General features: G+C 35.3%; 1 protein-coding gene across 1 annotated transcript; it reads left to right on the top strand.

Annotated features, from left to right (window-relative positions):
* Positions 1–14,015: 14,015 nt before the first annotated feature.
* Positions 14,016–14,954, top strand: LOC101447806 (olfactory receptor 4C5-like). The gene has a single exon (XM_012524011.2). It carries the CDS (start codon positions 14,016–14,018, stop codon positions 14,952–14,954), a length of 939 nt encoding a protein of 312 aa, XP_012379465.2.
* The last annotated feature ends 11,061 nt before the right edge of the window (positions 14,955–26,015 follow it).

Raw genomic sequence — 26,015 nt, 5'->3', positions numbered from 1 at the left:
TTTGATTATTTAATAGGGTAGAATGGATAAATAGCAATCCTTACAAAACAAAATCCAATTAGAGCTTCTCTCTGCTTCAGTGTAACTATCCAAATTGAAGTATTAAAACCATAAATTTAGACATCAGATTTTTCCCTTTACCTAATATGGAAGGCAAAGCTGAAAGAAGTTATACAATCATAGAAAGGGAATAGTAACAACAATTATGAACTCCAATCTGAACTTGGTTTTCAGTGCTTCTTGACAAAATTTTTGAGCCGTTTTAGACAATTCCCACTTCTACATACTCTTCTCAGCATATACTCCAATTTTGTGTCAATTTACTGTGGTCCTTTTACTACAAACTGTCCTCTAATCTCAGAAGGACACTAATCATCCTACTTTTCAGGAAAATAGAGACCATCACTGAATCATTTTCTCATCCTCAAGCCTCAGCATCAGTAATGTATTGATAATCATTTTTCACTTTCATGCCTGTCTGCTCCAAGAAAAAAAAAATACATGTGCAGGGCTCCTATATAATTTTTTTAAAGAGATACCAGGGATTGAACCCAGGATCTCATATATGCAAAGCAAGCACTCAAACACTGAACTACACCTGCTGTGCTCCTATATAATTTTGATATGTCAATATGCATGTGACATAGAGCTCCTTTTTGTTTCCTCAGAAATATTACTTCTAGCACCCATCAACAGACTACCCTAAAAATGTTAAGCCATAATGTGGGTTTTAGCCCAAGAAGAAAAAAAAAATCAAGGGAAGTGGACCATAAAACCCATTTGTTTTCTTGTCTGTATAATAATGAGTGTTAGAGTTATGGTTAATGTAGAGCTAGAGCTAGAGTTGACTCTAATATTAGAGATATAGGTAGATCTACAGTTAGAGGTAGAGTTAGACATAGAGTTGCTATTGTTATAGTTATTCTGTGCTATTGCCAAAAATTTCTCACTTAGGGTTAGCCTCTTTTGTATCTGCTGACATCTTCTTACAAAGAGAATTAAAACCAAGAAATCAGGTTGACAAAGGCCAAGTACACAAGTGGTTTACTAGATCACCAAGAGCACGTCTTGCTCAAATAACTTTTTCTAATGGTGCTTTCCTCTGTGGATAGGAAGATGCCTACACTACCCCTCATCACCTCCTTATGTACAGGGACATCCTGAATTCAAAGGGCCAAGGATGAATTACACTAATCCAAATGATTTTTGGCAAGATAGCTGTCAGGTCAACATCAGAGGCTGAGGGATAGAAAATAGAAGGGGAGCCCTACCCCATATAAAGCCTCTATATCCTCTAGGTATATTTTGAAAAGGGGACCTGGCTGAGTGTGATTTTCTCATTGACTTCTCCATATAAACATAGGCTGAGAACCAACTCAGCAATAGGCTGTCTTAAAGGGAAGGTGATGCAGAACTCTGTGAAATAAAAGGACAGAGAGAGACACTAGAGAGGAGATAAAGATGAGGACAGGGCACTCACAGCTTCTGGTACTGAGAGCCTTGACTCTAGTTTCCACCTCATTTTTTTTTTTTTTGGAAACTGCCAAGCAGCTGTTTGCTATTAGAACTGCAACATCATCTACAATAATAAGGAACAACTGCAACATCTGACAACTGCAACATCTAAAATAAAACAGGTGTAACATTTACAATAAGGAACAGGTAAGCCAGTTTCCCACAACATTTCCCCCTTTTTCTTTTTGCAATCTACACAAATGATGTTTCACTTATTAACAAAGCTTCCTGCATACTTTCACTTTTAGGTTTGAAGAATACTCATTAAAATTTTTCTCAATACATTCAGCCCCAGGATTGTTCAAACTTAAAACAAGAGATTTACATATACATTCAACAAGATATTTATATTTCACAGTTCATCAGTTACTTAAGTTCACAGTATGTTGTATTATTATAAGTTCTGATAGTATTCAAGCATTTTATACAGAATCCATAACTACAGTAGATTATACAACAAAAAAAATAAGACTTCCAACAGGCCTTTAATGAATACAATTTCATTTCTCATGGGCTTAATATTCCCAGCCAGCAAGGCTATATAGGCCAGTATTAGTTCTGGCCACATCTCCCTCTTTTATTTTTTAAAGCAGCCTGCTGGATGTCCTCCCACTCTCATGAAGTACCTTTCCTAATTAACACATCTCAGTGAGGGATACAAGATTTTTAGTATACCAGAAATATTACGAATTGTATTAACATGAGAAAACATTGTATTTTATCAATTACAGCAGAGAGTATAGTTTTGTCTTACCCAACTAAACAACAATTTAATAATTTAGTAGAGTAGCAGGGACCTTACAGCTTGTCCCAAATGTTTGCCTATTCCAGGTCCTTAGAATACCATTGTGTTTGATGTTTCTTAGAATCACTGCCATAGGTTTCTTCCATGCAGTCAGATTCATTGCCGTCAGGCCAGGTCAGAGAGCCTTGAAAAAATGCAAAGTGTATTCACACAATTTTTTCACTTTTTGTATTCATTCAGGTTTGGTTTACTTTCACAAAACAAATTATCTCACTGAATGCTACCACAATACTTTTACATCTTGCTATATGCATACTAGTTCTGTCCCACATATCTCCATTTCTGATTTTATAAGACTAACCATTTTATTTTAGGACAAAATTTCAGTTAGCATTCCCACAAACTTTTTTACCTTTTTCAATATTCACTTGACTTTTACATCTTTCATCTTATCGTTCCTTTCTCTTTTTCTTTCTTTTCCTTTTTCACTTTTTCCTTCATTTTTCCTTCCTTTCTCTCTTCCCCCTTTTTTCCTTCCTTTCTCTCTTTTCTCTTTTTTTCCTTACTTTCTTTTCTCCTTTTTCCTTCCTTTCTTTCTTTTCTCCTTTTTCCTTCCTTTCTCTTTTTCTTTCTCTTTTCCTTTTTTATTTTTTCCTTCCTTTTTCTTTCTCTTTTTCTTCCTTTCTCTTTCTTTTATCCTTCCTTTCTCTCTCTTTTATCCTTCCTTTCTCTCTTTCTCTTTCTTTTTCTCTTTTTCTTTTTTCTTTCTATTTCTCTTTTCTTTTGTCTCCTTTTCTGAACAATCACACACACTGAAACAATTACAACACACACACTGACATTGAACACACACAAAAGCAGTTCCAAATCTATTGATACAGAATTTCTTCACTGCTTCCTTTTACAGTTCATTTCTTTTTCAGTTTTCCTCCTCACAATTTTTCTTAGTCTCTCTCTGTCCCCAATTCATACTTGCTTTTTATGATGCATGCTCAGACAATTTCTGTAGTTTAAATACTTTGATGTAAAGCCATTCTATCTTCAGACTGTGACCCAGCCATGTAGTTTTCAGTGTCCATCTCTCTATCTGCATGACCAAAGGTTCTGGGTTCCAGAGGAAATTTTCTTGTCTCTTGGCATTCATGGCACCGCTCCATCTATTGAGCTTGCATCCAAACAAAATGTTCTCCATCTCCTGGAGAAATACAAGCAAACCCTTGAGGACTTCAAAGACTTTCCAAACCATTTTGGGCTCTGCACCATCACAACCACTTTAGTTTCATTCAAGGTGATCCTTCTTCCCTTTGGGCCACTGTTTGGAGTCCCACATTGGGCACCTGTTGCTGAGAACCAGGTCAGCAATAGGTTGGCTCAAAGGGAAGGTGATGCAGAACTTTATGAAATAAAGGGAAAGAGAGAGAGTCAAAAGAGAGAAGATAAAGATGGGACCAGGGGATTCACAGCTTCTGAAACTGAGAGCCTCAATTCTAGTTTTCACCTTGTATTTATTATAAACTGCCAAGCAGCTGTTTGCTATTAGAACTGCAACATCATCTACAATAATAGGGAACAACTGCAACAACTAACAACTGCAACATCTACAACAGAACAGGTGTAACATTTACTATAAGGAACAGGTAAGTCAGTTTCCCACAACAAATGTAAACCCTCACACTATGTCTGATGATTCTAATCTACAGGGTGGAAGAAAAGGATCTAATCCTCCAAATGTATTATGATATACTGAGTCCTAGGCACTCATGCCAAAAAGAGTTATTATTTCAATGCCTATTAAATCATACAGCTGAGAGTGAGAACTGCTGGAAATCTATTCACCTAAGTCCTCTCAGTTGATCATCAATTAAAAGGTAATATATAAAAAAGATCACATTCACGAAATATATTCAGGGGGAGTTTACTTATGACTTAATGGTTAATAGTAGTATAAATAGATTTAATGAATATAAGAAAACCTTATGTATTACTCATATAGTTACAATTTTTGGCTACATTTATTCCTTTGCATAGATCCATATTTCCATCTAGAATAGCTTTTCCTCTGCATGAAGGACTTTGTTTAATATGTCTTATAATTTGATCCTGGAGCTGATGAGTTCTTTTAGCTTTAGGACACATGAAAAATATTTATTTTGAATTTGTTTTTGAAATATGTTTTGCCGTGTATGCACTAGACCTAGAAAAATTTTCAGAAATTTTTCTTTCACATGGTGTTCAACTGTCCCATTGCTTGTTTTGGTTCTGACATAATCAATGATGTCATTCTTATCTTCTTCTCCCATGCAACACTTCCTCTTTCATCATATGTAGTACGTAGACACATCACAGCACCCATGTCTTATGTGGTAAAATAACACATCAGGATTAGAAATCACATCACTCTGTACTTAAATACGAGTGCTCATAATTATTAGCTTTTGAATTTGGCCAAATTTCCTTATAAAGAAATTGATGTAATATTGTCTTCTTTATAGGGATTACAAGAAACTCAGATGAAATGCCACATTTAGAAGGATGGCTTATGCATAAAAGTGCTCCTAATTTATTATTTCTCAGGCTATTCATATTTCCTTTATCTCCTACAAACTTTTCAGAGAATCTCAACTTCACTGTCAGATTTTTAATGGAGACATCAAACATGCATAAAAGTTTTCTGCATTTTAAGGACCTGTGAATTTTTATTGAATGTTTCACATCTTAGTTTGTCTTCTCACTTAATCTCTTCATTCACAGAATCTTAACAACCATTAAAAGAAAGAAGAGTAAAATATATATGCACATGTTGTGACAGTTGTGACAATTCTTGCCAGAAGCTGGGTTGATCACAACATGACTCTCATTTCCTGACAAAAGAGGACTACAGAGAAAAACTAGTATATTTTAAGCCTGACTGCATTCTAAGCATTACGTGCATAATCTCATATCAGACCATAGTGGCCATGGAGATAGGTTCCTTCTTATCCCTTTTCTGCATATTCAGGAAATGAGGCATGAAGAAACTGAGAAACTTGCCCAGGTTTCATAAACAGCAAGTAGAAGGGCCAGTCCCAGGAAGTGCAGCTTATTGTATTCCAAGCTCTTGTTCTTAAGTGTGATTCTCACTTTTATTACTTTAGAGCAGTTCTTTAACCTACATGTGTTTATCCTCTGGGCATCAATAGTAGAAATACAGGTTTTCATTGACCTGTATTTCACTTGTCATATTGCTCAATCCTCCATATAACTTATGCACTGTTATGTAGACTCTGACTGGTTCATGCACTTGTATTTCCATGACTAAACATTATGTGCTCCATGTCCCAGACTCTAAGATCAGTTCCAACTACAGCTTAAGTTGCTACTAACCTACCCTAGCTGACTCTCTGGCTCCCTTGGTCACAGTCACACAGAGAACAGAATGAGCTGGTTTAGCTGTCCAGTTCATTCTTGTCTGAAGCTGTTAATTCTGTCTCTCTGACAGCTGAAACTACAGAGCATCCCAACTACTTGCTGTGAGCAATATCCATTTGCATATTTCCTGTAATTGTTACAGACGTTGTTCAGTAATAAGGTTCCAACTCAATTGAATCCAGATTCTGAGGAACCAACGGAGCTAGGCCCAAGAGATTACTGGGTGCCTAAACAAAAGCTTACAAATCCTCAATTCAGAGAACTATTACTTCAAAGCAATGTTAATTTATTGCTGAGTTCAAGGGAACTTCAATCCCTAGTTTATCTCCTTTCACATACTTTGCTATTTTCTGGACTTTAAATAAGATTAGAGTATTGATCAGGTGGCCTGTGTAGTGTATGTCATCTGGTCACCTAGAAAGAAAGACCAGTAAATGCACAGGAAGGAGATTGGGGAGAAATATCCTCTAATGATTAGGCATTGCCCCATCAATTTCTTTTAAAGACTACTATTTGGAAATCCTGACTGAAGAAATTCACATCAGAACTGGGATGCTTGTGGCTCATGTTCAGAGGATGGTAGGAGCCTATAGAGCAAAAATAAACTCAGCACATGAACTCAGATTTATTTAGAATGTCTCTCTTAGCAATCATTTTCAAGCCACTAACTGAGGGAAAGAAATACTATACTTAAGGTAAAAATGGGTGAACTGCAAACCAGTTGTTAATGATGGGCCACTTATTGCTAAGTCCATGCAAAATGTTCTCTAAAAATAAGATGGCTTGTTACTTCTCCAAATTCATTCAGAGAGGTAGATGCAACCAACACTTAATTATTGGTAATTTTCTCTCAGCGTGATACTAAGTTTTTCAATTTTCAAGTAAGTCATATTTATAATCTATTTCTACAATCATTGTTTGTTTGTTTTTTCAGAATAATGACTGTCACACTCAGTCTACTTAGAAAAGCAGCCACTCAAAGTAGTATGGACATAGACCTGAGATAAGAAAATGCAGCTGCTTTTATTAAATTATTTTACTGAATATAACTGCAATATAGTCTCTCTATAGAAAAATTGGATCAGAAAATTTATGAAAGAAGCCCACAAAATTGCCATTAAAGCAGTAATTCAGATAATACTATTTATCTTAATGTATTTAGATGCTTTTCTATGTACGTTTGTCATTGCATGCACTTGATAGTATTGAAGTGTCTATATAGAAATATTGACAATCAAAATTATGGCAATTATTTTCAAGTGTGTTTCATGACTTTATGTAGTTGAATTTATGGTATTTATCCTATTTTTATACAACTGCATTTTTGCTTAACATGCTCTTCCTCATCTTAACAGAAACACATATTTATCACATTGTTTTTCTGTATTTGAGCAGATTTATGCTTTAAATGTTAATATGAAATACACATTTTTTAAAAATTTAGATTTTTTTGATGCTAATATGAAGAGAAGACTTATTTTGTTTTGAAAATTCCTATTAGTTACTACAAAAACTTTTATTATCCCACTGTATTTTAAAATATGCTTTAAAGTGATTCCTGTGGGATTTAACCCTGTTTGCTTCTTACTGAGCTTGACTATGTCATTTGTTGTAACTGTACTTTTTGAATAGCAATAGTTTTTATTTTATATAACAAATCTAATATTTTTTTATTATTAATCTTGATTTCTGAATTCAACTTTATTCTAATATAATAGGTAGTTTTACTAACTTCTTGAGATGAGTACTTAATTCACATATAGTTTCATTTATCTCATTTATTTCTCTGTTGACACTGAAAGGAGCAATTACTTCCAGGACAATGTTAATGTGTTCTTCTCATTTTTCTTTTATGAATAATTTGTATGTGGAAAACTTTTCTTCACCTTTATGTGCAAATCTTGCAGTCAGAATATACGGTTTTCATATAGTATCCCCTTTATATCTGGAATCTTTAATGTTTCCTCTTACATGCCAAGTATTTAAAATGATATTTAAACTAAAGTCATGATGGATAAATATTTGTTGAAAATTCATAGTTTTTATCTCAACCGCTGAAGTCAGAATAGATTTATTATTTTGATAGATAGGGACTACCAGAAATATATGGGACTGGAATAATGAGAAAAAGTCAGTAAGGTAGGAATTACTCCAAAATGAATGCTGTGGTATTTCACAACTAAAGGGAGCACATTTTCTTTTTATCTGGCTGAGGCCCAGGATAAATTTTCTCTGCATATAGCTATTTACAGATATTAAGTTCTTCCAGGTACAACCATAGAGCAACAATACTTCTAATTCCAGCTGAAAGATATTTTCAAAACACTTTTTTTTCCATGTCACAAAACAGTGTACTTGGGAAGCGAATGTGCCTCAAGCGTTTAAGCTCCTGCCTACCACATGGGAAGTCTGTGGTTCAGTTCCTGGTGCCTCCTAAAGAAGATAGTGAGCTGGCATGATGGGCAGGTGTGGCAAGCTGGTACAAGATTATGCAACAAGAGACATAGGAGGAAACACATAATGACAGATACAACAAAACAGGGAATGGAGTTATTTAAGTAATCAGGTGCCTCCCTCCCACTTTGGAGGTCCTGGGTTCAGTTCCTGATGCCTCCTAAAGAAACAAAGAAGATGAACAGACACAGCAAGTGCAAACAATGAGGGGGTGGAGAGAGGTAAAGAAATAAAAATTAATTCTTTAAAAAAAAAGAAAAAAACAGTATACAAACCACTGCACGCCAAAATAGGTTTTATTGGGTGAATTTGTGACTTTGCTAATAATAACAAAAGCAGCAAGTACAAGAGAATGTTAATGACATCAGGATGAACAAGACAGAGAATCTACATTTTAAAATCTGAATAGACAACAATTGCAAACCAGTTGAAAAACAATGCAAAGGTGATCTATTTGGGAGGTAGACACTTAGACACTGATTTCTTAGTGAAAGAAACCAGATAAAAGAAGAGGATCTGTATTAGGGCCAGGGAAGGAGTTCTCCTAATCTTAGTGACTTCATGTCCATCTTCCTAAGAAGTGAATTAGTACAGATTACTCCATAACAATGAGCAAATGCTGTGTTAAATACAATTTACATAGAGATTAACAGTTTGATAAAGAATTCATTCCGAAAGGGAAACTAGTTTTCCCAGTGGTGGTTAACTAATTTGATATTTACCAAATATCAATGTGTTCTCCCTGTAATTTTATCTCCCTTGTAGAGGGACCATGTGAATAGATCACTGAAGTGGTGTGTTCCACACTCAAACATTTAGGAGCCACTATTCCAGACTCTAGCATTCCTTTTCCCTTCTACAACAAATCCGAATTTGTTGGAATTCAGAGCTATCCCGTTTCATGTCTTTCAGGTATAAGTCATCTAGGATGCTAGTATGGCCCCATTCATGTAGAGGATGACCTTGTTTAGAATTCTCATCTTCTGTTTAAACTTCCTTCAACCCTGAAACCAAAAATAATCCCATAATCAATCAAGCGTAGATGTTGCTTAGGCAGGTTTTCAGCAGAGGTATCAAAGAAAGGAGGACACTATGAAAAGGTTCTCTTCTCTCCACCTCCTCCCTGTTCAGCTATTGAATATCGAACCTGTATGAGGAATAAACACTGCTTTCCCCTGGTGATAGAACCAAAACTCCTAAGCAATCCAGACCTGGTTTTAGTCAGAAGTTCCTCTCCCATCCAGGATGGACATCTCACATCACCAGTGTCTGTGAACTACAATAACATGAGTAGCGCTCACCATTAGAAAAAATCACTCTCAATTTAAACCTGAGAACTCCTAATTATAAATTTTGCCCGTGGCAAAATCTACTTTTAAATAAAATGAATATAGCAAGAACTTCATTAAGAAGATCATATGATCCTCAGATCAGATGCCACATTTAGAAAGTTGGCTAATATATAAAATTGCTCATTGTGTATCAGTTCTAATGATACTCACATTTCCTTTATCCCCGACAAATTTATCTGGGAATCTCAACTTCACTGTTAGCTGTTTGAGAGGAGATCAAAGACTCCTAGGAAGATTTCTGAATTATAATTACTTGTGTATAATTGTTGAATACTTCTGAGCATGGCCTTTTTTTTCCCTCCTAATTTCAGCATTTGCCCACAATCCTACCCACCACAAGAGAAATGAAGACAAGTTACACATATGAGGTGAGAACACTTCTGTCAGGATGAGGTACAGCTATATTATGAACTCTCTGTTCATATGCAGAAAATGACAACAGATGACAAAGGGTTCACTCCGTTCCAGACACCATTATAGGCATTTCATGCATAATTTCTTATAACCTCACACTGATTTATGAGATAGGCCCCTTTCCATCCTCTTTGTTTAGTGAATACGAGGCATAAAGAAGCTAAGAACCTTGCGAAGTTTGCCTAGTAGTAAGTAGAAGAGCCAGCCCTAGGAGGTACAGTTGATTGTACACCAAGTTCTTCCTCTTAAAGATGTCAGAGTTTTAATATTAGAGAACAGTTTCTTTAGCCAGCATGTGCCTCAGGGTATTGACAGCAGAATAGCAGTTTTTTATGTTCTATCCATGCCCTACTTCCCAAAATCTAGGATGACTTTCAGTCCACAGGCATAAGATGCCACTGTCCTACTACTGACAGCTCTTTGTCACAGCCACAAGAGAGGGCAGGATAAACTTGTTCAGCTTCCAATTTAGATGAAGTTGCTAATTCTCACCCCCGGGAACAGAAATTTCAGAGCATCCCTAACTCCTTCTTGTGGTTGAGCAATATTCTTTTAAATATATAGCTTAAATCATACATTGAAAATATTAATAAGAACAATCTCTGGAGATTCCTGAGCCTGCAACACCATATAAATCTAAAGAACCACAGATTATAGGTGCTATTTAGTTCTAAAGTGCAAAGCCATTAGTATTCTGTCTCTGAGTGACCAAAGGAGCTCTCTAGTCTTAGTACAGGGTTTCTATAAAGAAATACCTTAAAAGAGCTGACTTCAGGGACCTGCTACTCTTTGGCAACTTTCATTTGTCGTTGAGTTCATAGTGTTTGCAATCCTCAATTCTGCATTAACATAGGTTTCTCTTTTTATGTCTTTATATTATGCTGAAGCGAAGATCGAGAAATTTGAATAATATACTTTATCCTATCACCAAGAAAGCAAAACTTGCAAATGTGCACCAGAGAGGCTTGGCAAGACATATCCTTCAATAGTTAGATTTCTCCCCATCAAGACTTTTAAAGCTTACAGTTGTCGAAATTCTGGTTAAAGAAATTCTTCCCCGATCTGGAATGCTTTTGGCTCACATTCACGGGGTAAACACACCCCACAAACTAAGATTTACTTAGGAAGTGTCCCTTGGCAATCATTTTCAAGTCACTAATTGAAGTAAAGAAACACTACACAAAGTAAAAGTAGAGAATTTGCAAAACAGCAGTTAGAGATGGGTTATTGTTTGTTAGCTCCACAGGAAGTCTCTACAAATATGGAATGAATGTTTTACTTCTTCCCCAAATGCATTTAAAGAGGTAAGTACAACCAGTGTCTTAATTAGTACTTTTCTCTCCAGGTGACACTAGAGCTATACTTAGAGGTAAGTTAAATTTAAAAGTGTGTTTCTATGGTCATTTTTTATGACAAATGATTGTCACACCCAGTCTACTCAGAATTGCATTCACTTGAAATATTATGGACCCACACCTGAGATAAGAAAATAAAAATTCTTATATTAAATTATCTTGCTAATTATAAAGGCAACATTTTGTCTTTACAGAAAAATCAGATGAGAAAATGTATAAAAGAAAATAACTATCCTTCTTAAATCCATAATTCAGATAAGCATTATTAGTCTTTATTTTGTGTTTCTTAGAGATGTTTCTACATATATACATCTTTTTAGACTTAAGATAATAATATATATGTCATTATACATCATGCTGTTTCCACTCAGTATTATATTGAACACATCTTTCCATGTCATTAATTTTCTTAGAAATCACTTTAATGTCTACCTGAGATATCACAACTCATAACATACATCATCAAGCTTTTAAATATATCCACTCTATAGTCATTTTGATTGTCATTTTTCCCTATTATTAAAAAAATGTGAAATACAACCTATATGTGTAGTTTTGGTCATATCTGTGTCTAGTATGGATTATTAGAACAAGGAGTGCTAAAAATTTATAGGAACACACATTTCACAGTATGGGATACTGTAGCTTTCATCAATGTAAACTAATTTGCCAAGTAAAAATATTCACCATTTCTAAATTGCATGTATTGATGACATTTGAAATGCAGGATTTTTAGAGATTTAATTTTTTTCCTGAGGATTATCTTCTCTTTAAGTTTGCCCTTTCATTATTTTTAAAGGTGTCTGTGACATTTGTGATCATTTTTCCAGTGTTCTATGACTTCATGTAGTTGAATCTATTGTTTTTGTCCTTTTATACCACTTTTTTCTTTTTTGTTTAATGAATTCTATTCCATTGCATGATCAAAGTCATATTTATCTCTATGTTTTATTTTTGCACTAATGTATGGTTTATTTTAATATTTTAAAGCACACCATTTTTATTTTATTTTATTTTTCTGGCTGGCATGAAGGAGGACCTACTTTGTTTTAAAAAAACATTTGTCAGTTATTGAAAAAACAACTTTTAATTGTCTCTGTTGAATTATACCTAATATTCTTTTAAATACTTTTAAAATGGGGGTCTTTTGAGGATTTGCCCATACTTACTTCTTATTTAGCTTATCTGCATTCATCAGTTTTATTAGTATTTTGCAAGTCAATATGCTTTTGGAGTTATTTGTCATCTAATAATTTTCTCTGTTGGACTGATTTTTTATTCAAACTCTTCTCTTAATGTAATTGGCTGAATTATAGTTTCCTGAGTGGAATACTTAGTCATTTGTGTTCTCTTTCAGTTCATTTCTTTACTTAATTCGTGTTACACAAGCAAACATTTCAAGAATAAAAATATTGATATGTGGTGTCTCCTTTATGTTCTTTCACCAGTAATTTGGAAATGTTTAGAAAGCTATATTTTTTATCTTTATGTTATGAATTTTGAAATAGGTTATAATATTCTTCAATTCTTCTGTGTGCTTTTGCTTTCTCAGGAATACTAAGGCTCATACACAGCCTAGTAGTCAGTGAACAGAAAACAAAAATAGTCTTAATAGTCTGTCTATTCTAAAGAACACACATCCTATAAATTGTGCTTTTGTTTCCTTGACTGAGAAGTACCTATAATTGAAACAGATACTGAGAATGATTCATAAATTCCTTTAATTGAGTTTTGATTTGCAAATAGACCCTGAAATAAAAATATGACAGAATTTCTCCAAGTAGTGAATTCCAGAGTTCCCAATAAATTTGGGAAATACCTCATTGTATTATGCTGCCCGTTTATCCTTTTATTGATATCTTCTTCCAGACATGGTTGATAAAGGATCTATGAGTTTCTTAAATTAATAGGATTTTTATTCAAGGTACCATAAGCTCACAAATCTAACAGGATGTGTCTTACTACAGCTTCAAATATTCACTTTGTTCAGTTAATTAGGACATATTATTACATAATCCCTAATTTCAAATTGAACTCTCCAGATGTTTTCTAGACACCCTGAAACTAGTTTAATATATCAAGTAAAACAAATGGTGCAACTTAACATCAACACCATGAGTGACTAGAGAAGTGACACAGGAGAATAGATTTTCATGAATTCATGTCTCTATTCCTTACAGGTCCTTTCTTTATTCATTGTTTACTCTTTATTAGAGAAGTTGTGGGTTTACGGAACAATCATTCTTAAAATCATGATTCTAATATAACATACTATTATTAGCACCTTGCATTGGTGTGGAATATTTGTTACAATTGATGTAGCATGTTTTTAAAATTGCACTATTATCGATGGTCTATGGTTTAAATTAGGGGTCACTGTTTGTATAGTGTAGTTCCAGGGCTTTCTTTTGTTAATTTTTACTCTGTGATACAGGGTCTTTTTTATTCCGGTTTGTCATGGGAGAACTTGCTCTACTAGTAACTAGGAGAAGATTCAGTCCTAAATGATTTCAGGAAAGGTGCCTGACATGACAACTGTCATAAAACCAAGCATGTGTATATGTAGAAGTTGGTCTATGTATTCAATATGTGACTCAAAATTTACCCAACATTAAATTTAGGATTTCTATGAAAAGGATCTCCATTAAATACATAGAAAACATTTCATCTGACAGATAAAATATTCTCAAATTTTATCTTTCACCATTGTAATCTTTTGTTCTATTTGCAGAAAAATCAATTATCCAAATACAAAATGACATTCATGGAGCAATGAGCAATGTGACAGAATTCATTCTGCTCAGCCTGAAACAGAACCCATTCATGCAGGATCTCTTCTTTGTCATATTTACACTAATTTATTTTCTCACCCTGGCAGGCAACCTACTCATTATTGTGACCATTGCCACCAGCCCAGCACTGCGATCACCTATGTATTTTTTTCTGTCTTTATTGTCCTTAGCAGATAGTAACCTCTCTTCTACCACAGCCCCCAAAATTATATTTTACTTACTTACCGAAAAGAAAACAATTTCCTTCAATGGGTGCATGATGCAGGTGTTTGCAATACATTTCTTTGGGGGAGTTGAGGTCATCCTGCTCACAGTGATGGCCTATGACCGTTATGTGGCCATCTGCAGGCCCCTGCACTATATGATCATAATGAACTGGCAGGTGTGTGGCCTCCTGGTTGCAGTGTCCTGGGCAGGGGGATTTCTTCATGGTCTGATTCAAATTCTTTTCATTGTGTGGTTACCCTTCTGTGGCCCCAATGTCATTGATCATTTCTTCTGTGATTTTTACCCTCTGCTAAAACTCTCCTGTACTGATACTCGTGTCTTAGGGTTCTATATTGCAGCCAACAGTGGGTTCATGTGCTTGCTCATATTTTCTATTCTTATTATATCCTATGCCCTCATCCTGTGTACCCTCAGAAGTCACAGCTCTGAGGGACGGCGGAAGGCTCTCTCCACCTGTGCCTCACATATTACTGTAGTCATTTTACTTTTTGTACCCTGTATATTTATATATCTTCGGCCCATGGGCACCTTTACTATTGATAAAACAGTGGCTGTTTTTTATACCATGATAACACCTATGTTAAACCCTTTAATCTACACACTCAGAAATGCTGAGGTGAAAAGTGCAATGAGAAAGCTCTGGAGCCAAAGAGTGATCTTGGGTAAAAATTCATGTAAACAAATAAGATAAAACAAAATCTATTCCTATTTTAAGAACAATTATGTCTAAAGCAAAAAGAAAGGTCTTGTAGTCAGAATATGTGGGTTAGTACATATTATCCCCTTATTATCTATAATCTTGAATTGTTACTCTTTCATAAATGGTGACTGATGTCCAGTTCAATTGGAAAATTCTTTGCATATGCAGATTAATAATCAATGATATTTGGTTAATTGACAGGAATTTCCCACAATGTTTGGAAAATCCATGGTGATTTATATTCTAAACAAAATTTATCTGTAAATCTTCAGTGTAATTTATGTAACCAGTATCTCAAATAATTAAAATACATGTAAAAGTTTATCATTAGAATTTTGTGAGAAATTAACTGCGTTAATCCCTATTGCTGACATCATTCATCGTAAATGAATTTTTGTGGGAGACAAGGATCATCCAGAAATCAGTGGAAAAAGAGAGTATCATTAAGACAGGAGTCATCCCAAAATTAAGGTTGCTGTTTTGTACAATCCATGAAGCACCAATTACATAGTAATCTAGGTTCCATTCAGAGAAATTATTTTCTCTGCCTAAAGCCAAGAAAGTATATTGAATTATTTCAGGTACAGCCATAGAGAATGCTTGAACAAGATATTCCCAATTTGAATATATACATAGAACATTTTTTAAATTAATAAAACTCATTGCAGAACTTCACCTTCAAAATAACTTTTATTGAATAGATCAGAGCTTTACCCAGTAGGAAAAATATAACTGTTACAAAAGATAGAGTTTATAATATCTGAGTAATCAAAGCAGAAAGTATGCATATTCAACTTGAACAGAAAATCGTAGGCCAATTGAATACCACTGAAATAGGTTGTCATTTAAGATGTGGTAACTTACAGGGCAATTCTAAGAAAATGAATCCAGATAAAAGAAGAGGATCCAGACTGTGCAAGCAGATGCCCTGCTCTTTTAGTTTGCTAAAGTGGATGGGAGCAAGATACCAGAAATGGGTTGGCTTTTATAATGGAATTTTTTATGGAGAAACTTACAGTTCCAAGGCTGTGAATATGTTCAAATTAAGGCAATCTGATCAAAAGATCCCTTAATTGAATTTAGCTTATTAATGCACTGATTAACTTCATCCTTACAAAGCTTTATGTGTTAAGAAAAGTACACATCAGCATTACTTTTGCAAGTACCTAGATACTTATGAGTAAAGTTAACCTAAGCCTTTTTCTGCTTCAGTGGAAATATGCTAAATGAACTGTTTAAAACCATATATTTATATACCACTTTCCCCCTTTTACCTAAAACATAGAGCAATAGAGAAGAAAATTATGCAATCATACACTACAGGGTGCTAACAACAATTAAGAACTCCAGTTAAAGCTAGTTTTTTCAATGCTTCTTGAGCAAATCTTCTTGCTATCCCCTCTAGTGTTTCTTTATGAGTGAAAAATCATTTTCATTTGGATAAGCCTACAGGATTAACATTTTGGATTTTCTCAGTAACCCATGCTTAATATATAAAAGCTTTGCAGAAATGTCTAGCAAAGTGGGATTAGTGTTGATTAAACCACCAGATATTTGCTTTGAAGTTGGATTTCCATGGTTTGTGCAATTTGGAAAACTTTTCAACCCAAAGTATTGCAGGACAATTAAGTGGTTCTATCCTAAATACAGTTCCATCTGAGTATGCCATAATGCTTTCCATAAGATAGGGATATTGAATCATAGCCAAGGTCATCTAACTCAGGGCTGTCTCTTGGTTCCATCTCTATTTTCCTCAATTGCATTCTCTTTACCTTTCCATATGACATATTCTATGGAGCAAATGAAGCTCTGACATACCTGGCAGTTTTTAGTCATCTCTTTCCCATTACACAGACAGCTTAGCATATCATATTGATTTGTGGCAACACAGAAACTCTGCTTTTTAAAATTCTATGCCCTGTATAAATATATATATATATTTTTTAAATTCGTACAAGTCATCTGAAAAAATAAGCATATCATAAATTGAGCTCATAATTCATAACAACCAATCTTAAATTGAGGTATAAGTGTCTACCCATAAATTGAATCATGAAGGCACTACATCTCTTTTCTACCCATCACTGGATTTTCATTCTCAAACATAAACCCACTGGAATGGATATAACAGCAACATTGTTAACATATATTTTTGGACACACTTTCAGACAAATATCCTACAATCAATAGAAAAATATCTCAGGAGTGTTCTTGCTGTTTGGTTCTTGGTCACATTCAGAGTTGTCTTAATTTGCCAAATGGTTGCTGATGCAATGTACTAGAAATGTCTTGGCTTTTATACTAGGAAATTTATTAGGGCAAAAGCATACAGTTCCAAGGCTGTGAAATGTCCAAATCAGGCACCACCAGAGATGCTTTCTCACCACAGACAACTACTGGTAAACATGGGCTCCTAATATGTGGTGAAGGAAGATGGTTACCTATCTATGCTGAGATCCCTGCCTTCACCACAAGGCTCACCATCTCCTGGAGTTCATTCACAGGAATGGATTTGTTCAAGAACATAATCCTTTTCTTTTCTGGGTTCTTAATATAAGTTCAAACAGTCACATTCCATCATCTGCATCACAAAACATCACGTTCTTTCCATATGCAAAATATACTTATCATGTCACAGTATTTCAAAATCCTTAACCATTTCAATAGCAATATTCAGTACAAAACTCATAAAATTCAGTTATAGGTATGTAGTCTTTCTTGGAGTAACATTCCCTCCAGCTGTAGACCTGTAAAACTAAAAAAAACAAGGTTATCATGAAGTGGATGTGACTCAAGTGATTGAGCTCCCACCTACCACATGGGAGGTCCCTGGCTCAGTTCCTGGTGCCTCCTAAAGGCTACAATGAGCTGGAGTGATGGGCAGACATGGCAAGCTGACACAAGTTGATGCAGCAAGAGACACAATAAGAAAAACATAAAAAGAGACACAACCAAACAAGGAATGGAGGTGGCTCAAGCAATTAGTTGCCTCACTCTCACATCGGTTGTGGCCAAGCTCCTGGTCTCACCCTCCAAGTATATTGGGGCAATGGCCACACTTTCTCCAATCTCTGGAACCAAGTCTCAACCTCCCAGTACAGTGGAATGGTGGCAACACACTCCCTAAGCTTTAGTTCATAGGCCAAACCCCCACAGAACAGTGGCGTGGTGGTTTATTTCTTCCTAAACTTTGAGGCATAGACCCAACCCACTTAGAGCAGTTGGGTGGTCACCTAACTCTCGCAACCACCAGAGAATGTGCTTTACCCTCTCTGTAACCTGGAGCAGACAAACTCTCCCTGAATAATACCCTGGAAGACCCTCTTCAAATGTCTCAGCAAACTCACATTTTCCACACAAAATTGTGTGTTCACTCTCTGGGCCCAAGATGTCTTAAGTCCAGACTTCATCTTTTATGATTTTGGCCTTGAAGTGCTTTCTCTGTCAATGTCTCCCTTTTCTATACCATTCTTTTAGACTAGGCTTAAAGTGGTTTCATTTATACAGTTCTAGCAAGTAGCTCATTGACTTTGCGTGAAGTTAACAGGGGTCCAAGCCATCAGACAACAAGACTTTCTACAAGTCCTTCCTGGATAATTGCATTTGGAATCCTGACTTGCAAGGAAATGACTGCTTGATTCCATGTTCAGTTAAGTCCTCACATGGGGTACATTCTCTCCTATCTGTAAATCCCAATAAAGTTTATGCTTGACTAAATGCCAGCTGTGTTCTTTGATCTCATGACCTCACAAATAATGCCCTTCAGGAGTTGGATTGTAACAATTGGTGAGCCATAGCTAGGACACTGGAGAACCACTGACAGTAGTGGGCATGAGCTCAGAGAAAGGAGAATCCAAGGGGGAAATCCCAGATGGGCCTGTAACATCCATGTAGGTTGGGTGCCTGCCATCCAGGATGAGTGGGGACCATGGAAAGAATATGTGGTCACCCACTTGCTTGACTGATGTGGAACTACGTGTGAGTACAGGGATGTCCTGAAAATGTCGATGGGAGTAGAGCAAATGCTGCAAAAACTGTTAACTAAGATGGTGAAAACCTTCTGGCAGCAACTCTGTGAACCTCTTGCCACCTGGTTGGTGTGTTTATGGTCTCGTAGCTAATAGAATTAGTTTAACTACTAGAGAAGCAGAAAAATTTAGCAACATTAATATTTTCTGTCCTATTTCCATGTTGATTCTAATTATATCTGGGTAGCCACATTAACAAAATTGTTGCTATTAAAGTTTAGTAACTTTGAACTGGACAATGCCCCCAACAAAAAGAAAAGTTGCCGGCAATTAAAAATATATTACAAAATTGAAAGCTCATAATACTTGTGCAAACTGTGGAAGAGTTAAAATGGGATGTTATTTTGACAATATTTTAAGTTTTAGTCACATTTTATTTTGTCAGAATTTTTATCATGGGGTTAAAAATAAACTTACAGTCTTTAATCAATAGCTTACACTTTTTTTTTATGTTACATTCAAAACATATGAGATCACCATATACCCCACAACCCCCTCACCTCACTCCTTCCCCCATAACAACAACCTCCTCCATCATCATGAGCTATTCATTGCATTTGGTGAATACATCTCTGAGCACCACTGCACTTCATGGTCAATGGTCCACACCATAGCCCACACTCTCCCACAGTCCACCCAGTGGGCCATGGGAGGACATACAATGTCCAGTAACTGTCCCTGCAGCACCACCCAGGACAACTCCAACCCCTGAAAACTCGGGTCTTAGTTTACTCCCGAAGGGTAATCCAGAATATACTAGTGTTAGATGCCTGTCAGTCTAAACTGTTAAATTAGGGCTTAGCTGCATTTATACTGCTCAAGTATTCCTAACTAGTTGCTGGTTACTAATGAAACTGTTTCCAAGAATGACTTTGCATATTAAAGGCAACTCTGATTCCAGTGGAGATCTTAAATACAGTAAAAATCAGAGATGTAAAATGATGGAGAGCTTGGAGACAGTCATTTAAAAGGAGTAAGAATTATGAGTCAAATTAGTGAGCTTTATGTTTCTATTGGTGTGTCTTAACAGTTTTTGAGTTTGTTTGTTTGTTCAATGTATATTTTCATACCCCCAGAAGATAATATTAAATTAACAAATGAAAATTGTTAAAAGAGCTCTATTCTATTTCTAAAAATTAAATGAGTGCTTATATAAGTAAATGAGTACTCTTGAAGACCAAATTTGGAGAAGTCAAACAGGATAAGAACTCACATAAAATCTGAATAAAGAAACTATTCCAAGGAAAGAAACTAAAATGTGTATAATGAATTGTCCCATAATCTTTTTTTTTTTTAGATTTATTTATTTATTTCTCTCCCCTTCCACCCCCTTCCAGTTGCCCAGTTGTCTGTTCTCTGTGTCCATTTTGTTGTGTGTTCTTCTTTGTCCGCTTCTGTTATTATCAGTGGCATGGGAATCTATCATCTATCACACCCCCAGGGCCTTCTACTAACTGAATTCTAGAGATTCATTAAAACCAGTGGAGGAAACTAAGAGGGCAGCTGGGTGTGGAAAGTAAGAGGTGACGTGAGTTTAGCCTAAATTCTGTCTACTACTTGGAGTTGTCCTAAACGATATTGCAGGGACAGATGATGGACATTATATCCTGCCATAACCCACTGAATGTACTGGGGGAGAGTGTAAACTACAACATAAACTATAATCCATGTGGTGTAGCAGTGCTCCAAAATGTAGTCACCAAATGCAATGAATGTGCCACAATGATGAAAGAAGTTGTTAATGTAGGAGGAGTGGGAGTGGGGTGGGGTGTGGAGTATATAGGAACCTCCTATATTTTTAATGTAACACTTTTTGTGATCTATGTATCTTTTAAAGAAAAGGCTAATAAAATTTTTAAAAAATTAAAAAGAATTCTGTCTACTAGGCTTGGAAATTAAAATAATAGGGACAAAGGGGATATTACAGAATAAACCTTGTTTTATATAGTTTGTTTTATAATTCCCCAATTAAATTTTAACAGCTTTGAGATGACAGTAATAATCCAATGGGCATATTTCAGTAAGTAAAGAAAAAGTCCTTGAAAGCTATGGAAATATTTTTCTAAATTATTATTAAAACAAATTAAACAATAGTAACATATTTTCCATAATTTGGCAGTCAGTTTGCTTTTAAGGTTATTCACAATTTTAGAATATTTTTTAAAGAAAAATAAAAAAGAAGCTATAGCCTCCTGTGGAGGAAGAAAGGAAAAGAGAACATCTTTGCCTAAACTATAATTTTTCCAGTTTAATTTAGCTTGGGTATAATCTCCCTAGGTTTACAGGATACTAAGAAATAAATTAGCATTAAATGTATTTAATCTTTAAGATGGTGAAAATTGTAAGTTTTTGGCTAATAAATTATTACAAACCTCTCAAAAATAGTTTTTGCTTAAATTGAAATGAATAATTTTATTTTTTCACAGAACAGAATGAGGGATATGAGACTTAAATGGATATAGAAAGAAGTAAAAGATTTGTGGAAGTGAATTCACAGCAATGCCAATTAAAATTTCATAAGTTTGTTTAAGGGAATGTGTTTTGTCCTAAGATAAGATGGTTGGTTTTCATAAAATCAAGGTGGAAATATGTAAGACAAGGCTTGAACACTAATAGAAATTTGTAGAAGGTATTATTAAGTAAGGGGATGTGTTTTGTTAAAGGCAAAATTAGTCTATTTGTTTATGGATAGTTATGGGAAGTTTGCAAAAGCATTTTATAAACTGCCTTTTAGGAGTTGGGTTGTAATGATATATATCTTTTATGTCCTAAACAGACCTCCTTCTAAATATAGTCAAGCCTTTTGAATTTTAAAACACTAATTATCATTCTTTCTCTTGCATATTTTATGCCATTTACAGAAGAGAAAAATCTAATTGATAGCTGTCAAAATGCTAATAATTTGTACTATCAAATAAATTGTGGGTATCGCTTTAAAGAAACATTGCAGTTTGCCAAATATTCCAGCACAAGCTTATTCTTAATTATATTTCCTCTCACTATAATTTTAGCTTTTTGAAAATTATGAATACATTGATTTAGAGTAACAATGGATTGTTAACAATAAATGGATTGTTAATATCTTTATGAAAGATATGAATATATTTATTTAATGTAACCATTAATGGATTATTAATTAAGGCTTTATGCTTATTCAGATATCATTGGATGAGCATCATGTGGAGGTTTTAATTTAATTTCCCTTAGATTTGGTCATCAATATCAATATTATCATATATTTTGATTAAATTAATCAAGTTAATCCTATGAATTATAATACTCTTTCAAAAATGCATAAAGATTATTATAAATTAATCCCTTTAGAATTATAACAATATTTTCTTGTTCTTACAAACAAAACTGGACTTTGCCAACCTACCAAAACTTGTCATTGATTGGAGTATAAATCAAGGGCAGTCTCAGTTAATTTTGGATCTCCATTTCTTGGTGGCCCAGCCATATGCCCAGTTTTCTTACTCAAAGTTTGACATGGAGTCTCTATTAGCCTTAGCTTTAAGTTATGACCATTTCCATCAGCTCATATATTCCTAGTCAAATTTAATAGATTTCCAATTCTGATCAACTGCACAAATGGGTACCCCTAGTTTTAGTTGATTGTGGGGTCTTGGTAGTTAGAAAGTACCTAAATAATTCACATCATTTCTTCATTCATTCTCCTAGGATAGAAGGACCAAAATATTCCCATAAATTCATTTCTATTCTTCTTCTGCCAAGATCATATGTCATTGTCTTTGAGCTACCTATGAATCCTTTTTTTTTAAAGATTTATTTTTTATTTCTCCCCCCCACCCCCAACTCCAGTTGTCTGTTCTCTGTGTCCTTTGCTGCGTGTGTTTTTTTTTTCTTTTTGGCTGCTGCTGCTCTTGTCAGCGGCACAGGAATCTGTGTTTCCTTTTTTGTTGCATCATCTTGCTGTGTCAGCTCTGTGTGTGTGCAGCACCGTTCCTGGGCAGACTGCACTTTCTTCCGCACTGGGCAGCTCTCCTTGCGGGGCACACTCCTTGTGCGTGGGGCTCCCCTATGCGGGGGACACCCCTGCGTGGCAGGGCACTCCTTGCGCGCATCAGCACAGCGCATGGGCCAGCTCCACACAGGTCAAGGAGTCCCGGGGTTTGAACCACGGACCTCCCATTTGGAAGACGGACACCCTCTCCACTGGGCCAAGTCCGCTTCCCTATGAATCCTTTTAATGAGCGTACCTCATATTTCCTCTAGGATCATTGTGCATGATCTTTCCCATCTTTGTTTCTTAGTATAATCTATAACTATTGTTGAGATTGTTTTATCCATTTTTCTATAAATACCATATGTTTTCAGTGTGCTTGCTATATTTCACATTCTCCTGAAGAAAAAAAAAATCCCTTTTAAGTGGCAATTCAAGTATCTATTTTGGACCCCAAAATATTGAATTACCCATGGTTATGTATTGCGAGTCTTATTCACCAACTTATTTTGAGTGTGTCAAAGAGCTTTCCAGGTATCTTCAGCAGACAATGGAGTTAAGATATGAGCCCAGCTGCTCAATCCTTAAATGAGATTTGTTCCTATTTGCATGTATTCATTAGTTTAATTATTACCCTCAATTTAAAGAAAAAAAGATTAATAAGCATAAAATAATATGTAATTTAGGATGCGTTTATATCCATAGAATCTGGGTCTATAAGCTTTTATCACAAGTAAATACCATTTTATAAAAGCCAATCTATTTCTGGCAGTTTGCGTTGGCAGACCTTTGGCAAACTAAGACAAGATTTGAATTAATATCTACCAAGATATTCCACCAGATGTATCACACAGGATTCCTTTTATCCTTCCATAATCTTAAACAGCTTTTTCCAAACCATATTGGCTACTGTTCAAGGATGGGTAAAATCTATATTATATCAATATTATCGTTATCATCTATTTCCTGTGATGGCATGTGGAACACTGCTCTTATTTCTGCCTATTGTATGGATTATCTCTTCCCACTTCAATCCACTGGTCTCTTTGCTTCTAATTTCCAGATTGAGTGCTAACTCTATAGTCTTGAGCCACTATCTGTCAACCAGGCTGTTTTTAGGCATCTTCCAGTAACTGATTATTGGAGGTGCTCATTCTGCTAAAGATTAGGAAATGCTTCAGAGGATTTCCTAAGAGGGCACAAATGAACTGCAGCCATCTGATTGAATATGCAAGAGGTTCCCCCTTTCAAAAGTCCTTCAGCAATAAAAGCAACTTCACATAAAGTCCAATAACAAGCTATCAAGACCCTTTCAAATGTTGTATACATTTTTAACTGTGACAGTCCAAAATTTCACCATCCCAAAACTCCCCCATTCAAAAACCTAATGATATTTGCTGGTGACAATTCCACCATCCCTTGCAGAGGGACTTGGTGATGAAAGAAAAAGTTTTTCATGACTTTTTTTTTAAGAACAAAGAAATATATTCAGGGACTTCTATACAATTTACTTTCTTATTATATAGGAATTTACTTTCTTATATAATTCTTATATAGAATTGTGTCACATGCTTATCCCTAGATCACTCACTGAAAAGGCAATAAAATGACCATATGAGCTTTATCTAATCCATATACATATCTATAGCCTGGGGATGGACCCACATTTACTCAAATACATGGTCACCTGACACTGGAACAAAATTGGCATCTATGAGGAAGAATGAAGATATGTAATTACTCACCATAAGATGTTTGTATATATCACCCACCTTGCTCTCCTATATTTTTGTACATATATGAGTTGAGATAATTCTTCCCAGAAAACTGGGTGGGTCACACATGAGCTTTTCTTTCATTAAAGAAAATGACAAAATGAAATGATGAGTTTACTGTATCATTCTAAGCACAATGCATGTACTATCACCAATAATCCCACAAAGTCCTATAAATTAGGTATTGTAACCATACTCTTTTTACATATGTGGAAACTGGCATAAAGAGGCTAAGAAATTGTCAAAAGTCACATAGTATTTAAGCAAAATTGAGAACTTTAGGAGACAAGGATTGTTGTATTCCAAAGCTCTTGCTCTTAGGAATGACTTGGGTTTTTAATATGAGACAGTAGTTTGTCTAGCCTGCATGTATCTGTCCTCAGGGCATCAGCAGTAGAAGAGCAGTTTTTCATTGACCTAGATATTTTTCCTTGTTTTGTCCTCTCTATAACTCTTTGGGACAGATATTATTAGGGTAACAATTAATAGACTCTGATTCGTTCATTCATTCATACTACCATGACTAGAAATTTCTGTGTCATATGCACCAATGTCAATATCACGTCCAAACCATCAGCCATAGAGAAGCCACTAATCCAGCCTTGCTTGTTCTCATATCCACTATGACTACAGATGTTACTACCACAGGAGAGGACAAGATTAACTCTTTTGGCTGTTATCTTGGCTGAAGCTGCTAATTCTAATCACTTAGGAACTGAAGTTAAGAATATCATAGCCTAGTTGTAGTTAAATACTATGCAACTAAATATTTCCTTGAAATAGCATTTAAAAATGTTGAAAGGACAGACTCTAAGGAAACTTGAACTTGAATACCAAATAATAACTAGCCACAAATTGTAGATGCTGCTGGTTTTGAGTTTACAAGCCATGCGGATCCAGGATTCTATGGACCATAGGAGGTATGTCCAGGCTGAACTTCGACTGTCCTAGGAAAAGTCGTAAAAGACCTAAATTCCAGTTCTGTGACTCCAGGGCAGCTTTTATTCACTACTGATTTTATGGTGCTGGCAGTCCCTTTTTCTGCCTTAAGATGTGTTTCTATTTTCAGGACTTTAAATCAGTTTAGAACTCATCGCAGGTGGCTTTTATAGAACGCTTGATATAGTCTCTAAAGAGCAAATTGGCAAATGTGCAGGAAGGAGGCTTTGTAAGGGATGTCCTGCAATGTTTAGTTTTATCCCCATCAATTTCTATTGAAGATTGAGGCTAAGGAACTTTTATGACTTAAGAAATTTATTATTAAGTTAGCAGTGTTTGTGACCCA

The sequence above is a fragment of the Dasypus novemcinctus genome, chromosome 10 (genome assembly GCF_030445035.2).
Source record: "Dasypus novemcinctus isolate mDasNov1 chromosome 10, mDasNov1.1.hap2, whole genome shotgun sequence".
NCBI lineage: Eukaryota > Metazoa > Chordata > Mammalia > Cingulata > Dasypodidae > Dasypus > Dasypus novemcinctus.
Note: the sequence above shows the minus strand (reverse complement) of the source record. Positions and strands in the feature narration are given on the sequence as shown.